This window comes from Prinia subflava, chromosome 19 (genome assembly GCF_021018805.1).
Source record: "Prinia subflava isolate CZ2003 ecotype Zambia chromosome 19, Cam_Psub_1.2, whole genome shotgun sequence".
NCBI classification, from domain to species: Eukaryota; Metazoa; Chordata; class Aves; order Passeriformes; family Cisticolidae; genus Prinia; species Prinia subflava.
Genome location: NC_086265.1, coordinates 9,620,283 through 9,637,122, shown reverse-complemented (window position 1 = coordinate 9,637,122; position 16,840 = coordinate 9,620,283). Strand labels below are relative to the sequence as shown.

Below are 16,840 nucleotides of genomic sequence, written 5' to 3'. Positions count from 1 at the left end.
TTAGCAGGCACAGTGTAGTTTTCTTTCATCAATTTTTATTGGGTCATGGGGGAAACACAGCAAAGCTTGTGTCTGGGGGAAGCAGGAATGAATCCTGACCCTCTATACGGAACTAGTGTAAGTTCTTACAACCTTTAGGAGTTTTAAATAGCTGTTTATGCATCGTGCTATGTAAAAGGAAAGCCTTTCTTCCCCTGAGGTCCTCAGTCCTGTAAACACTGAATGTGTCATAAACATTCAGGACACTGGAAGGTGAGCAGAGACCACCTGAGCAAGAGCAGCGAGGTGTCAGGAAACCTCCCTGTCACTGACCTGAGAGAGCTGGGATTCTCCTTTCAGCTCCTTCCCCCAGCAGCAGCAGAGCTGCAGGCTGTGGGTAACTCCTGGCCTCTCCTTTCAGGCTGTTCAAACTGAAGAAACGCTACAGGAACGTCCTGGACACCATGTTTGAGCTGTTCCCTCGCATGGCCAGGTACCAGCTCTGCCCTCTGGGTGATGGCAGGGAGGGGGCAGTGAAGGTTTGGGGTCAGCATGGGGACCTGTCCAGCCTGCTGAAGGGATTTATGTTCTGTTCTGTCAGTGGGTGGTCACTGATTCTTCTTAACCAGTGGAGTGTTCATCTTCCAGTTCCTTAGAGCAGCAACACTCCAGCACCCTGGGCTTTTGTGTTAGGATAACTGAGTGTCCCTGCTTGTTCTGATTTTTCTCTCCCATCCCAGCTCTTGCTGAGAGATGAATCCCATGTGGGAAGAACATTGGCACCAATCCCTCAGCCCCAGCTGCTCCCCTGTCCTCAGCAGAGCCCCTGGAGAGCATTCTTGTGAAATGGTGGGGCAGGGGGAGCCTGAGTGGGGCCTCCTCAGCCCTGCCTCCCTTGCAGGAGGCCTGAGCTGGCTGCAGAGCCCTGCTCTTGGCACAGCCCCTGCATCCAAGGATGTGGAGAGGGCAGAAACTGTGTGTGGTGCTCTTTATTGAAGGAGCTGTGGAGAGACGTTTCTTTAACAGAAAAGGACAGACTGGGAGGGGATCCAGGCTGCTCTTTGGTTTCTCTCTTCAGTGAGTGGCAAACTCCTTGTCCAAGGACTCCCTGAATGAGAGCAGGCCAAGAACTGCAGAGCCACAGCAGCAGGGAGGGTGGGCTGGGGTTTCCAGTGCCACTTCCCATCCCGTGGAAATTCCTGCCAGAGCAACCAGCCTAGGATTTTGTGTTTCCCTGCCTTAGCAACTCCTCAGCAGCACAGTACTCTTTCTGTTTCTGCCTCCAGCCTGGGGTTAACCCTGCTGATCTTCTACTATTGCTTTGCCATTGTTGGCATGGAGTTCTTCGCTGGCGTGGTCTACCCCAACTGCTGCAAGTGAGTACCTCAAATGCAGCCCCCTGAGCAGAGCTTCTGGTGCTCAGCCAGCAGCAGGGAGCTCTGGCAGCTCCATTTCCCTGTGGAGAAGTGGCCACAGGATGGGGCTGAATGTGGTGTTGTAGCTAAGGCAACAATAAGGCAACAATCCAGGAGATACTTCATTTCTCTTGCCCCATGCCTGGCAGTGTCCAAGGCCAGGCTGGATGGGGCTTGGAGCAGCCTGGGATGGTGGAATGTGTCCCTGCCCATGGCAGGAACTGGATGAGCTTCAAGGTCCTTTCCTACCCAAACCATTCTGCTTCTATGATGCAGAGTTCCTTGTCCAGCAACAAATCCACCCAACATAAATTCACCTGGTCCTGGCTCTAAGCTGTCCTGTGCCCTTTTCCCCTTTAATGATGGCAGACCACTTGGGAATGCCAGGCTTGAAGGGTGTGAGCCAAGGAACTGAAACTCTCAGTTTCTCTGGTATAATTTGCTGAGTGATTAGAAAGACTCCAAATGCTCCCCAGGCTTGTGCTGAGCTGTGAAGGAGAATTCCTTCCACAGGATAAGACAAGTGTTGGCCAAGAGGCAGAAATTGCCACCCTCCTTACCACCTTCTAGAGGAGCTGGTATTTATAACTTTTTAGCTTTTCCTTGCTTTTTTGCTGATCATTTGCCCTGTTTTCTCCAACCAGCACGAGCACAGTCGCAGATTCCTACCGCTGGGTGAACCACACAGTTGGCAACAAAACAATAGTGGAAGAAGGTTATTACTATCTCAACAACTTTGACAACATTCTGAACAGCTTTGGTAAGGGCACTTCTGTCCCTAGAAAAGATTATTCTGTGTTCCTGCAGAGCTGGGTGGCTCTGTGATGCTGTAATGCTCATGTGAGCCTGGGACTCTCCCGGGGAGTCCTGCTAATGCACCTCACTCAGCGTCCTGCTCTTTCTGTCTGGAGAGCTCCAGCTGACTGATTGTGCTCTGCAGGGTGAGCAGAGGTCTCTAGAGCCAGCTGGAAGCCAGCACATCAGTTCTGGCTGGTGATCAGACCAGAGGTGCTTAAGGAGGGCATTAAGTCACTGCCCTTCTAAGGAACAAACAGCGATGCCTCTCTTTAAACCCTCTTTATTATGAAGAATATTTTGAATGTGTTGATTACGCTCCATGATTTTTCCTAATGTGCAGAATGCTCATCTCCTGGAGATGTCAGAGGTCTCCATGGTCTGGTGAAGAGTCAGGTCTGGTTTCTTTAGGAAACAGAGATGAAGCCATGCTGCAGGTTCTGTGGGTCTGAAGTCATTGCAGTGGGGAGGGTCTGCATTCACTCTAGATTTGCTGTCTTTATTCAAACTTTGCTGTCTTGTGTCAGTCTTCCCTGTGAGATACTTTATCTAAAAATCACTGTAGAGCAGGTCAGGATGGATAAAACAATTTCCTGTGTATGTTTTCTCCCTCTTCCGTGCAGTGACGCTGTTTGAGCTGACGGTGGTCAATGACTGGTACATCATCATGGTGAGTGAACCCTGCAGGCAGCACAGCTCTGTCAGCTCAGGCACACCTTCCCCACCACCACTGCCTTCTTCCCATGCTGATTTGTTGCCGGATACCTTTTGGTCCTGGCTGTTGGGAGGCATTTGACCCCTGCCATGCTGCTGGGCACGTTTCCAGCCTGCACAGGCTGGACAAGTGAAGTCACCCTGTGCTCCAGTTGGTCACCCTGCTGTCCAAGCTGTGTCCTCGTGGCACAGTGGCTCTTAGAGCCACCAGCTTTGGATGTTCTGTGTGTTTGCCTGTAGGAACCTCTCTTTTTAGCTGCGAGGACCTTTTGAGGCATTGAGCATTGCAGTCCTTGGGGACAGAGTGGCTATGCTGCTTTGTGCCTCTTGACAAGCAGTTAACAGCGCCTCTCCCTTCTTTTGTGCACTGCTCACATCTTCCCTCTGCCCTTTAGGAAGGGGTGACATCCCAAACCACTCACTGGAGCCGTCTGTACTTCATGATCTTCTACATCGTGACCATGGTGGTGATGACAATCATCGTGGCCTTCATCCTGGACGCCTTTGTCTTCCGCATGAACTACACCCGCAAGAACCAGGACTCAGAAGGTCAGAACTGACCCACAACACTGAGTCTTCTCTCCCTGGTGCTTTATGTCTCTAGGAGAGAATGGGACTGACCAGGAAAACACAGATTTTTGTTTATTTATTTATTTATTTTTTAGCCTGACATCCTGAGCTAATTCTTTTGCTTTTGTGTGATATTTCTGTCCAGTCTTTCTGCTCAGCCCCTCATCTCTCCCCCAGAATTCCCCAAAAAGCATGTGTGGGTGTATTTTTGTGGGTTTTATATATGTCTGTATGTTTGTGTGCACACACACGTACAAACTGCAACCACTTGAGGCATTTCAAGCAAATTCTTTGAAAACAGGAAGTCCCTGTGCATTTCATGTAAGACTTCTAGGAAACATTGCAGCAAAGATGTAGAAGCTTAACGAGGGGCCTGACAGGAAGGGAAGGAGGATAATTTTTTAAAACCAATTTCCCTTCCTCATTAACACATTCACTGGTGGCTGGATGTGTCTTCAAGGTGATTTGCCAGGACTTTTTGCCTGGAGGACAGCAGACACTGCCTGTCCAGTTCTTCCCACATTTTCTGGTTGTACTTGGGACATGCCTTTTCCTCTAGGAACTGGCAGTGACTGGGCTCTCCCTCCCCCTCAACACTTACTGTCCTTTTCCTCCTGAGCTGGGGGGTCTGGAACTGCAGCACCTTCCTGACCTGCTAATGCAGGTGCCAAGGCCACACTGATGGCTTACAGCCCTTCTCCTGCTGTTTCTTCAGGTGAAGGCCCCAGCCCCCCGGGTTTGTAGGTGCCAGAAGATCAAATTTGTGTGGCCCAGGAGATGTTAATCAGGGAAACACTTGGGATCCTCCCTGCACCCAGTTTGAAGGGAGCAGTGAAGGACATTGCTTAGCCCTGGACTCCCAAGCTCTCTCAGGCAGGTGAAGGTCAAAAGGCAGCAACTCTTGTGTGATTATTTGATTTCTTAATTTACAGGCTAGCAAAAAAAGTACAAGATTTATTTTTTTTTCAAGATGCCAAGGAGCCTGATGAGCACAGTTTGAGTCAGAAGGTTTGCTGGTCCTACACACAAGTTAACTTTCTCCCTGCCTTGTTGAGGGATGAGCATATCCATGTTCTAGTCCCAAAGCAGGTCCAGGCTGTACCTGACCTCTGGCTTGCTCCTGTGTGCTTTAGGCTTTCCAGGGTTATTGTAGCAGCTGTTGAAGCAATGCTCATCTTGGAGACATTGTTTTTTTCCTCTTTCTGTTTCTTTCTCTCCAGAAGATAATGGCATTGTGCTGGAGAAGGAGATCTCCAAGGAGGAGGTGATTGGCATAATTGAGCTGTACAAGAGGACTTCAGCTGCCACTGAAACAGCTCAGCTGCAGAAGATCGTGTTGCAGATGGACAAATACGGGGTAAGAGGAAACTCTGGGCGTTCTCACCTTCAGGAGAGGGAGGTGTGCCAGGGCCACTGTGTCTGTCTGGAGAGAGGAGACCCACCTGCCTCTGCAGTGTTGAGGGCTGAACTGCTGTGGGGGACTCTGCAGCAGCACAAAATGCTGCTGCTCTAGAAAAGCAGCAGCTGCTCCTGGCATAGCCTTGGCAAATTCTGGTCCCTGCTGCCTGCAAACTTCCCTTAGAGCTGTCCTGGCCCCGTGCTGACTGGAAAAAAGACACTATCTTATATCATTTTTTTTCAATATTTTCACTATCTTATTTATTTTTCATCTAAGGAAGCCACTATCTCATAATTCTCCTGCCTCTCTCTCTCTGTGCCATCATACACTGAGGCTTGGACCATCCTGGGGCATTGTGCAGCAAGGTGATGGCATTGATTCCAGGTCCTTCCTTTCCCCATGGCACTGCTTTATGCTTCCATTCCAAAACATTCTAAATTGGGAAAATGAGCTCCTGTCTCAGAACTGTTGTCTCAGGCATCTGGGAAAGGCTGAAGTGGTTGCTTTAACGTTGGCCACGACACAGGGCAGGTGCTGCAGCCTCTCAGGTGGCAGCAGAAGGAGCCTGGAGTAGTCTGAGCTCACAGGTGTCCACAGGGAGGATGCCTGCAGGTCCAGGGCAGAGCCAGCTGCTCAGTGACTCATGGATGTCTTTGTTGGTGTTTCCTCCTCCTTGCCCCAACTCTTTAGCAAATGTCCACGGTGTTTCTGGGACGCAGGTCGAGGACCAAGAGCGATCTGAGTATGAAGATGTACGAGGAGGAGATACAGGTATGTGGGCCTGAGCTGGAGCTGCCACCAAGTCCGTGGAGAGAACATTCCCTGCAATAACAACCCTCCTTTCCAACTCTGGGGACTGCTTTCCTCTGAGACCAGGATTTTGTGAAACCACAGAGACATCAGAGTGGGTGCAGCTGTGCCAGGCCAGGCACAGTAACCACGCTGGGGGTGTGCACAGGCACTTCTGCTCTGCTGAGCTGCCCTGGGCTCCCTGGGTGCCTGCTGGGGCTGTGAGCACAGGTTAGTGCTGCCTGGGGCTTGGCTGCTGAGCACAGAGCTCTTAAACCTCTGGAATGTGGTTGTGTTTGAGCTTAGGCGTGCCTGTCTGATGCAGAAACCAAGGCTTGGCCCAGGCAGGGCTGCCTGGTTCACACGCTGAGCAAGGTGGGTGACAAATCAGCAGATTCCTGGGGTTTTTAGCACCTTCCTGCCAGTGCCATCGTGCTCAGGAGCTTTCTGCCATGGGTTTGGTCACTGTCCTGCCAAAGGTAGTTGAAGGCTGTGGGCTAATGTAATGATTAGTGCTGGAAGAATTAATCTTGTGACCATTTGAGTCTGTCCTTTGTCCCCAGAGCAGACAGATTGGGGATGAGTCTTGAGACCCCCTAAGGAGAAATGCACATTATTTACCGTGGGGCTGGGTCATCTGCAGAGAAACTTCCTGCCTGTTCTGCTTGTCTGTGGCTGAGGATGTGACATCCTGGAACAGCCTGGGTGTTCAGGAGGGACATCCTGAGGGACAGGACAGGACTGTGGGTGGCAAGGTCTCAGTGCCTCCACGACAGCCGTGCTGGGTTGTTCCAGGAGGATGGGCTGGGTCCAGGGCTTTGGAAAGAGCCCTCTGTGCCTGAAAAAATGTGCCCTGCCATGGCAGTGACAGAAGGCTCTGCCCTTTTGGGGTGTGTGGGGCACAGCCTCATCCCTTCCTCTTTACTCCCTGCTGCAGGAATGGTACGAGGAGCACTCCAGGAAGGAGGAATCTCAGACACCACTGCAAGAGCCTGCATCTGCTTCCAGCAGCTCTCTGAAGCCCCTGAGCCTCCGACAACGCTCCCAGACTGTCATTTAGGCCTAGCTAACGCGAGCCACCTTCTATGCAATAACCTAGAGTATCCCTCCCCAGCCTGTATTTTGGGAGGGTGTATATAGCCCTGTCAGTGTACCAGTGTAGGGATCAAACCTCGCCCCCAGCAGAGCTGCAGAGGCCCAGGGGGCTCAGGGGAAGGCTGCTGCACACAGATGGAGCGGGATGCACCTCTGGGCAGAGCAGAGCCCTTCTCCCTCTGAGCCCCTTCCCAGGCTCCAGCTCCTGCTGCTTGTCTTACCACTAACAGAACCTGGGGAAAGGGATGTGTAATCCATTAACAGCAGGGAATTCGCTGAATACCTGCTTAACAGTAAAACTTGGGCCCTTTTGGAAGATCCCTCTTGCTCAAAGGGTGCCGTTAACCTCGGGACAAAAGATCAGGGAGTGAGTTTTTGTTCCTTCTCCACCTTCCTTACGCAAAGAGGGGAGGTGGTGTGAAATCTCAGCACTTTTGGAAGGGCAGCCTGCCCTCCCCCTCTTTTTTGGCACACCCAGGTGCACGCCCTGTGGTAGCTCCAGCTCTGGTTACTGAGTTTGGCTGTTCCTGAGCAGTTCTGAGGCAGCACCCAGGGCCAGCACCTCGTCATGTTGGGACCATAGGGGGGACAGGATTTGGAGACTCTGTCTCTTCTGTGTGTGCATCAGTGCTGGTCAGTCCTGCCCGTGGCACTGCCTGGGCTTGGGGTCACCTCTGTGAACCCCAGAGCTGCTGTCTGTGTTCAGGGAGGGGCGTTCTGCAGGGTGATGTGGCTGTTGGGCTCTGCTCTGTAAAACCTCTCTGGCTGGCCCTTAGCTCCCAGAAATGACTGGGAAGAGGAGTGGAAGGCTTTGCAGCTCCAGGTCTGGCTTTTTTCTGCCTGGTTCTGCATTAAGGAGAGCTCCTGGACATCACACAGTCCTGCTGGCCTGTCCTCAGTCCAGCTGAGCAAGTCCAGCACAGAGTGGGGCTCCTCCCATGCAGGAAAGTTTCTCAGGCTGGAAAATGTCAGCTCGGTCAGACCTTGGCAAGATCCACTCAGAGCTCTGCTGTTCCCCTGGATTTTGGGTGCAGGAGGAATGTGGAACACAAGGATTCTTCTCACCTGTCTGCTTTTCTGAGAGCTGAGGGATGAGGAGGAAGGGGGAAAAGGGATCCCTTCCCCGCTCTGCCACGTCTGTGGGACTGTGGCAGCTGTGTCATCAGTTGTCACCATTTGTCACTCCAAGCCCCTCTTCTCCCTGTCAGTGCTGGAAGTCCCTGGCAGCTGGGAGGTTCCCTCACCCCTTGCTGTTTGATCTTTCCTCAGGTTCAGACAAGGAGTGGAGCTTCCTGGGGAGGCTTCCCCCTCCCTGCAGGTGCCTCAGGCAGTGGCAGATGTGTGTCCCCATTCCCTCTGTCCCACATGCCTGTCTTTTCCTTGGTGGCCTCACCTGGTGGCACAAGGACAGCAGGAGAGGGCTGATCCTACCTGGGCAGCTCAGGAGCATTTCCTGGGTGGGTGAGACCTTCAGAGGGAGGCAAGACAGAGCTGATGGGGAGATCTCTGCCTCTGTGGCACGGTGGGAACGCTTGGAAGGAGTTGGGAGAGCAGCTCTCCAGGCAGCACACATGCACCAGTGGCTGCTCCCAGCCCTTGCCAAATTCCCTCACAGCCACTCTTTGTTTCCTTTCTGGATACTTGCAGGTATGAAACTGCTTCTGAGCTGACCCGTGAAGGACCTTAAAGGGCTGTTTTCCAAACCATAAATTCAACCACAAATTAACGAGCAGCGCAGTTGTTGCTCTTGCAGTTGCTGTGTGTGGAGCCACAGCCCGGGAGGTTTATCCAGCTTTGTCCTGGGGCTGCAGGAGATGCTGTTTATTGTGCTTTAACTTGTGGCCAGGGTGGATGAGCATTATGAAGGTTAGCAGGGGAAAAAAAATGTGGCTGTGTTTAAACTCCACATTCCCCTACAGCCGATTTCTGCTGGCAGGGCTGTCAGTGACTTTTATTTTGGGGGCGTTTCCTGGGTGTGAAAGAGCTGTGGCTTTGAGCTGTGCTGAGGAAGGCACTGACCGCTGGTGATGCAACCCAGGGCTCCCTGGAGGGCTGGGGTCAGGCTGCTGCCTCCGAGGTGTTGATCCTCCCCCACACACACCCGCGTTCATCATTTTTGTAAAACCAAGGAGGGTGGCAGGAGTTTGCTTCTTCCATATGACTTTGGAAGGAAACAAAGTTTGAGTACGGGGCATCCCCTTCTATTTATCCTCCTCTCCCTCCCCCGACACACAGACTGACGACGGAGACAATCATTTTGTAGGGAGCACGGGAGGAAGCACTGCAGGATTTTGTATGCTGGCGTTTTGTTTATAAAAAAAATCCCGGTTTTATGGACGTGTTCTGTCAGATGTTCTCTAGATTTTTTTCAGGCGCACTAATAAAGAGCATCCTCAGCTTCGTACAAGCAGTGGCTTCCTTTCCTCCTTCCCGTGTTATTCCAGAGGTGGGGTTTGGCCAGGCTGGAGCAGTTCCAGGGTTTGAAGAGGAGCCTGCCCGCCCTCTCCGGTGCTTGTGTTGGGAATGTTTTGCCTGCATGCCCTGCTGAGCTGCTCCACATTCCTGTTGCAGGACATTCCAAAGCCTACCTTCCCCCTGCTTGGTTTCTCCCTAAACATCAAGACAACGCTTTCAGAGTTGGTATTTTAAAATACCATTTTTAAATACCAATTTTAAAAACAGTGCAGTGTTGAGGCCAGAAGGGCTGTTTGACCCTGCACCTCTGTCCTGGGACCTGGGCCAGGGTTTCGATTGCCTTAGCCCTGCTCGTGGCAGGAAGTGGGCGTCGTGTCCCGGAGCTGGCTCGGGGCACAGCCAGTGGCTGCAGGCACAAGGGAGGGTTATTTTTTGTGAAAGCCGCTGGTATCTGTTAGAAAAAGGAGAAATGCTCCAGGCCCAGGAGTAAAGGAGGAAGAACCAGGTCTGACAGTTGTGTTTGCTCAACACGCCCCTCTCCCGTGGAGCAGGGGGTGGGTGTCCCTCAGGAGTGCCAATTTGATTTCCAGCCCTCTGGACCCTCCAGCTGAGGAGCAGAACCACCAGGCCACCCATTCCCTTCTCCTGTGGGCCCTGCAGGATTCCCTGGCCCCGTGCTGACCCCGTGCCGTGGCCCTTCCCAGTGTGGCAGCATGTGACTGCTCTTGGGACATCAGCTACTGGAAACCACTTCCCCACACCCTTGGGAAAAAACACTCTGGGCGTCCCAGGCTCCTGGCTGTTCCCTCTCCCCTCCAAAGGCCCTGTGCTGAGTAAAGGCTGTGTCACACCAGCCAAGAGCAGGAGGAATGGCCCTTGCAGCAGGCAAAAGTCAAGGTTGGGTTTGTGTTTGTTTTTTATCTTTTTTTTTAAATTATTTTTATTGCATTTTTTTACAGTGCCTAAATCTAGTCCTGCCAGAGGTCAACACTGTGTGTGGAAACCTCCAAGTCCTTTCCTACAGCTCTGCCCACCCCGGGAGGAGGAGAAAAGTAGGATTTGAAACTCAGGTTGAAAAACATTACTAAAAAAAGCAGGGGACACCAGCCTCCCTCGGTTTGGTGTTTGTTTTTCCCCCAGGCTTTGCTTGCACTAAACCCAGAGCTCCGTGTCCCCTTCACCCTGCCTGGCTCTGCCCTGTCTGCTGTTCCAGCCCACGCTGCCAGCAGGGACAGTCCTGCCCAAGGACAAACCTGTGTCCTGGCAGTCCCAGCTGCCCCGGCTGTGCCCCAGAGCTCTGCGTGGGGCTGAGGAGGGGCAGGGGAGCAGCTGAGGAGGCAGAACCTCTCCTGCTGTGCCCCTGAGCCGGAGCTTCCCCATCCTCTGCCCCTGCAGCCAGACACAGCTGAGGTCTGGGGGTTGCTCCTGTGCAGAGTTCCTCAAATTACACGGATTAAAGAGAGGGAGGAGAGGATGTGGGCACCGACAGCTCCTGCCCCAAAGGACAGCAGGGCTGGGCTGGCACCTCCAGCAGCACAGTGAGGTTGAGGTGCCCTTGTCCCCCTGCCAGGGACAGCGGAGGGGAGGGCAAGACCCCAACACGGTGAGGGGACAGAGCTGGCTCTGCTGGGGCCTTCAGGGGGTGGGGAAGGGGATCACCCTGAACTCGGTGAGCAGGGCCACGCACAGGAACAGCAGGTAGTAGGCGATGAGGCAGCAGCCATAGGCCTTTCCCAGCTGGAAGCACTGCGCTGGCACCGTCACCAGGGAGAACACCAGGCTCAGCCCCAGCGCCCCCGCCAGCACCCACACCAGGGGGCTGTCCGGCTCCAGCTGTGGGGACAGCAGTGTGATGTGGGGTGACACCAGGGTGCTGCCAGCCTGGCCTGTGTCACCGTGTCACCACAGCCTTACCTTCACCAGCGGCTGGCTGCTGGTCATCTGCAGCAGGCAGCCCAGGCCCACGCCCACCAGGATGTCTGGAGTGTGTTCAGGATGGACACACAGCACAGGAGAGCCCGAGGGAGCACTGAGCACATCCCCCTGCCCCACATCCTCCTCCTCCCTGCTAAAGCATTCTCTGAATGGTGAATACAACCCTGAGCACTCGAGGAGAGGCTTCAGCCTGGTCTGGGGACCACCCAAAACCCAGCCCCCTCCCCTCCTTCCCTTGGACAAATCCCAATTCTGCCACACTCCACCCCAAACTCCTGCCCAGCTGGGGCTGGGGCAGCTGTGGGGACAGAGAGGTGCTGGCTCTGTCCCTGCCCCTCCCAAATACCCCAGTGTCCCCTCACACTGTGGGAACACTGTGGGGTGTGCAGCGTTGCAGGGACTCTGGGATCCTGCCCAGCTCCTCTCCAGGGATCCCACGGTGTGAGGGGCTGTCCCCGGGCTGTAGGCAGGGAAACTGGGGCAGCTCCTGCCCCAGGTGCCACCCCCGGCCCTGGCAGCCACAGGATACTGAAGATGATGCCCCCGAAGCAGGCGGAGAAGGCCATGCGGGGATAGCCCTGCCGGGCCATGGTCAGGTCGGAGAAGGTGTCTGTGGAGGAGAAAAGGTGACCTTGAGGAGGGCAGGGGCACCCCAGGGTGTGCAGGGGGGCCCTGGGGAGCAGCACAGCCCTCACCCCCGATGCTGTTGCCCCAGGCCAGCAGTGTCAGGCCCAGCACGGTGTTGCTGAGCTGGAAGATGATGCCCAGGGTCCGCAGGATGTTCACCAGCTCCGTGGCCGCGGCGTTGATCCACATGGCGCTGGCCAAAAACCCCAGGAAGGCAAACACCTGACAGGAAGAGGAGCAAGCTAACCCTGTGTGCAGCCCACAGGACCCTGCACACCTCCTGATGTCCCTCCTGGGGACTTGTGAGAGAGGTGCAGCTTCAGCTCTGCCCCAGGACCCTCAGCCCAGTCTGGAGCAGGCTGTGCTGGTCCCTGGTGGGTGTTCAGGGCTGGGGGACACCTTACACAGTGATACTTGGGTGGCTCCTCATTGCTTGTGGTGATGAAGATGATGAGGGCCAGGGCAGAGGCAACCAGTGTGACCAGTCCCCAGACTGGGAAGATGCCCTGGATCTGGTACAGCCCATCTGCACATGGTGGGGAGAGGAGGCATCAGAGAGGCTGGGACAGGATCCCAGCAGGCTTGAGGCAGGAGGTAAAGCCTGGTCAGCTAAAGCCACCTCTACCCTACACCTTCACAGAGCTGTTCCCTGCTGTGCCTCAGTTTCCCCAGGCAGGCCAGGCCTGCTCCATTTCCCCCCCAGGATCTGGATGCAGGGAGGCTCAAGCCCCCCACCCTTGTGAGGGTGTATCCAGCTGCAAACACAGCCTGGCTGTGCCCTGCCCATCCCTGCTCCCCACAACGGGGATCCAGCTCGGATCGGCTCCTGCAGTCCCCAGGGCTTCAGTGGCCATCTCAGTCCTGTCCCCTCCTGGAAGCTGGGACTGCCCCAGCTCTTACAGGCGCCCGACTTCAGGGTGAGGACGCAGAGCAGGGGGCTGGTGAGGATGTGCAGGCAGTTGAGGGGTCTCCTCCAGTTCAGGTCCTCCTTGTCGGGGTCCACAATGGGAACGGTGAGCAGCAGCACCAGCTCCACGGGCACCTGGCGTGGGGGACACCCATCTGGGACACCCCGCCAGGGCACCTGGCATGGGGGACACCCATCTGGGACACCCCGCCAGGGCACCTGGCGTGGGGGACACCGATCTGGGACACGCCGCCAGGAGCCCCATGACCTGCTCACAAACCCCACTGCCCCTGTGCCACCGTCCCCACTGCAAAGCTCTGGGGGGACGGAGACCCAAGGGGCCAGCAGGGATGGGGATGCCCCTTGGGGGTCTTCTCCTAGCTCGTGTTGCCCCCTACTCACCCTGAAGGCCTTGAAGAGCCGCCAGTACCAGGGCTTCCTCCTCCACTTGCGGTAGTCCAAGGGGCTGAGGGCCGTGGTGAGGATGCGCAGGGAGCTCTCCTGCGAGGGCAGCAGGGGCCGGTACTCGTCCCCTGCGAGGGGCCACAGGCACTGAGCGGGCTGGGGGCTCCCTGTCCTCCCCAGCCCTTCCAGCACAGGGCTGCAGTTCCCTGAGTGGGAGCACCCCCTGCCTCATGGGCTCAGTCACACCTGCAGCAGCCTGGGGGTCTCTGGGACCCCTGAGGATGGAGCAGGGCCAGCCCTGAGCCCACAGGGAGCACATACCATAGTCCCCACTGTTTGTGCTCGAGGACTCCGGCTCTTCCACATCTGGCGGCATCTCTACGGGGAAGAGGGGCAGGCAGGGGCAGTGCAAGGGGACCCCAACACACAATTGGGGCCAGGGTGGGTCTTACCCCAGCTGGGCAGCCCTTACCTGGCTCCCAGGGCCCGGGAGGGGTCAGCCCGTCCCCCCGCTGCCGCCGGTGGATCCAGGTGCAGAGCACCACGGTGAGCACGTAGAACACGTAGAGCCCCAGGTAACCTGAGATGGGGGGGTGATGGGGAAGGCACAGCACCCCCAGGCCGCCCCCACCACCCCCCAGGCCACCCCCACCGCCCCCAGGCCGCCCCCACTGCCCCCAGCTCCCACAGCGCTCACCCAGAGCCTCTCCCAGGCGGATCCTGCCCAGGTAGAGGACCACGAAGGTGATGAAGACGGCCACCATGTAGAAGATGACATCCCTGAGGAAGGGCCTGGAGGCGGCCATGAAGGGCTTGAGCAGGGCGATGCCCCCGGCCACCACCGTGGTCACAAACACACCGGCACCTGCCAACACAGCGCGGCTCTCTGGGCACACGGGAACACCCCCAGCTCCAAAGTGTCACCCGTGAGGACACGGCAGCAGAGTCCCCTTACCAAAGATGGCCCCGATGGCCAGCCCCGCTGTCCGGGGGTCGGAGAAGGCCACCACGGCACTGAAGACATCAGGTGCCCCGTTTCCAAAGGCCAGGAAGGTGACACCATGGAGAGGGGACGTCAAGGAAAAGACCTGGTGTCCTCCTCCTCGTGGGGACACGGGTGCTGTGTACTCCTGTCCGGTGCCAGCACGTGACCACTTGTCCTGCTGTCACCTCCAGCTCACCCTCTGAATTGGTTTCCCTTGGCACTGTGCCGAGGGGACAGAAAATGACCCTGTCAAGGCCACCTCCCCTGCCCTGTCCCCACACCCCTCCTGGCTGAGGGCCCTGTGATTTGCCAAGGATACTGCCACGTTGTGGGACAGCTTCAGGTTGGTGGAGATGGCTGATAAATTGGGGCAGAAGCTGAAGGGCAGAAAAGGAGACAGAGAGAGGTGATGGGGCTACTTGGGGACCACAGGGCTCCTGGTCACTCCCCTCCTCTGCAGGGCCACTCACAACTTCTCCGCTGCCACACCAAGGATGATGAACAGGTACAGGAGCCAGAGAGCCTGTGGGGCCAGGGGTGGCACAGAGAGGGCTCAGTGGGGTCCCCACCACACAACCCCTCAGCAGGGGATCCCCAGCACTGCCCTTGCCCATCCTTACATAGAGGGTGACAGCCAGGGGCAGCAGCCGGGGTGGGAAGACACAGAAGACCCCGTTGAGGTAGTCGAGGAAGCCCCCGTCCAGCCGGCAGTCAGGGTTGCTCCGGATGAAGTGGCACCACTCGGAGCTGTTGTGCTTCCGAACCTCCCAGCACTGCGGGGAAGAGGGAAGGCGGCTTGGCCGGGCCCCCCGAGCACCCACTGCCCCCACAGGGGCTGCCACAGGCACCTCGAGGGGACCCTGCCCACCCCGACACCGACTGCCCCCACAGGGGCTGCCAGGGGCTGCTTTTGGCAGGTCACTGTCACCCCTGCCTCGGTTTCCCCACCTGTGCGTGGGTCGAGGGCTGTGGCAGGGCCAGCAGAGGTGGAAGCCCTTGTCCCCACCCATCCTTGTCCCCACACAGCCCACACCCACCCCGGGCCGTGGGAAGGCGCCGGCCTGGCAAGCAGCGAGGTTTTCGGAGGAGAAAACCAGCAGCGGAGGAAATCCTGGTGAGATCCCTGCTGCGATGGCGGGGACATGGAAGCAGGGACGGGACGGGACCCCACCACCCCGGCAGCACCCCAATCCCTCCCGGCGTCCCCCCAAACCCCACCGCAGCCCCCAGACTTACATCCAGGGCTCGTCCGTGGCTCAGAGCATCCCCCCCGGGAGGGAGCGTGTGCCCCACGTCCAGCAGCAGCGGGGTCCCGGCTGGCAGTGCCCCGGCCAGGCTGAGCACCCCGGCCAGCCCCGTGGGCCCCTGTCCCATGGTCCCCTGCCCCTGGCGGGGACAGCCCCAGGGGACACCTACAGCCGGCAGCGGTCCCCGTGGGCAGAGAGCGGGGGCTGCCCCCGCACCCCCATCCCGCGCTCACCGGGCGGGGCGAGGAGGGGATAAAAATTAATACTAAAATTGAAAATTATAATTAATGCTAAAAATAATAAAACTGATAAAAATCAAAGCCCCCAGCGGGCAGGATGAGCCCGTCCCCGCCGGGGGTCTCAGCGCGGGGCCACCCCGAGCGGAGGGACGGGGAATGGCACCCACACTCCAAGGAGAAGGACCAGGGGACCCGGGGGCACGCCCGGGGGCAGAGAGGGGACAGCGAGGCCGCGGTGCGGCTGGGGACGGGGACCCCGGGGCGGGCGGGGGATCCCGGGCGGGGATGTGGGGATGGACGGGGGTACCGGGACCCCACCCGCGGCGCGGCCCCACCGTGTCGGCGCGGCCCCGCTGCCGTGCGCGGGCGGCTCAGCCCTGCCGGCCCCCCCGCCTTAAAGGGGCCGCCACCCTCCGCCCTTAAAGCGACAGCGACACGTCCCCGCGCGCCAGGCCGCGGAGAGGGGACACACGCGGCTCTCCGCTCCGTCCCGTCTCTCTCAGGCCGGGACACCCGCCCTGCGTGCCGCGCCCACCCACAGCCCCGCTTTGGGGTGACCCTCTGAGGACGGGCGAGCTCAGCGCAGGCGGGGCCGGGGATTCTGTCCCGCCATGGGGCAGCCTCGGCACCGGCGCTGCACGGAGCCCCGCTCCGGGGGCCCGACAGCCCACGGAGGGGCCGGTGCCCCGCTCCGCACCGGTGTCCCCAGCTGCAGGACACCCCAGCCTCAGCCGTGCCCCGTACAAGCGCCATGCTCTGTTTGTGGGGTGCGGGTTGGCCCCCATGGCCGGAGCCCTAAGATCCTAATGGGATTCACAGATCCATTTCCCACCCTGGCTAGTTTCTCCCCAAATCTGCATTCTGCCCTTCTCCCCGGGGAAAGGTGAAAGGAATTGCGCAAGGCCGGGACTGCCGCGGGTCGGGGGCCCAAGGGAAGCACCAGCCCCTCGTGTGTCCCCCCTGCCCCGAGCCCAGGGACGCGCCGGGGGCCGGGCTGCTCACGAGAGGGGTCCACGCGTGTTCCCGAAGGGGCAGCAAGGTTGGGGAGGAGGGAACCTGCGCTCCTGTGGGGCGGGGAGAGGCGCGGCGGGAGCGCGGGTGTGAGCGAGGGCGGCATGGGGGGCACGGGGGGGTTCGGGGGGGTTCGGGGGTTCTGGGGGTCCCACGGCCCCGGAGCGGGAGGGGCGGGGCCAAGGCAGAAGCCCCGCCCCACGTGAGGCGGTCATAGAGGGGCGCTGGGGGCGTGACCAAGCCACGCCCCGCCCCTACACGGGCCCAGCCCATTGATACACAGCCGTGCCCGCTGGGGGCGTGGCCACACTGA

General features: G+C 57.8%; 2 protein-coding genes across 6 annotated transcripts in view; one reads left to right on the top strand and one right to left on the bottom strand.

The window, feature by feature from the left end:
- The window catches only part of TPCN1 (two pore segment channel 1), a 41,099-nt gene extending 31,936 nt beyond the window's left edge, over positions 1–9,163 (top strand). For 4 of the 5 annotated variants that reach the window (XM_063416151.1, XM_063416153.1, XM_063416152.1 and 1 more), the window contains 8 exons: positions 401–472; positions 1,266–1,355; positions 2,039–2,154; positions 2,813–2,859; positions 3,299–3,452; positions 4,694–4,830; positions 5,563–5,643; positions 6,599–9,163. In XM_063416151.1, the coding sequence (XP_063272221.1) occupies positions 401–472; positions 1,266–1,355; positions 2,039–2,154; positions 2,813–2,859; positions 3,299–3,452; positions 4,694–4,830; positions 5,563–5,643; positions 6,599–6,721 (820 nt within the window). In that variant the 3' untranslated portion in view covers positions 6,722–9,163. The remainder of the gene's footprint in view (positions 1–400; positions 473–1,265; positions 1,356–2,038; positions 2,155–2,812; positions 2,860–3,298; positions 3,453–4,693; positions 4,831–5,562; positions 5,644–6,598) is intronic. The other variant, XM_063416155.1, reaches the window with a different exon arrangement.
- Positions 9,164–9,513: 350 nt separating this feature from the next.
- SLC8B1 (solute carrier family 8 member B1) lies at positions 9,514–16,561 on the bottom strand. The gene is made up of 15 exons (XM_063416163.1): positions 15,267–16,561; positions 14,651–14,803; positions 14,501–14,553; positions 14,350–14,407; positions 14,001–14,133; positions 13,743–13,910; positions 13,518–13,625; positions 13,367–13,423; positions 13,043–13,173; positions 12,634–12,775; positions 12,138–12,259; positions 11,802–11,955; positions 11,636–11,716; positions 11,086–11,150; positions 9,514–11,004 (listed from the first exon to the last, which is right to left on the bottom strand). The coding sequence occupies exons 1-15, from the start codon at positions 15,402–15,404 to the stop codon at positions 10,807–10,809; spliced, it is 1,761 nt and encodes a 586-aa protein (XP_063272233.1). The 5' UTR covers positions 15,405–16,561; the 3' UTR covers positions 9,514–10,806.
- Between the last annotated feature and the right edge of the window lie 279 nt (positions 16,562–16,840).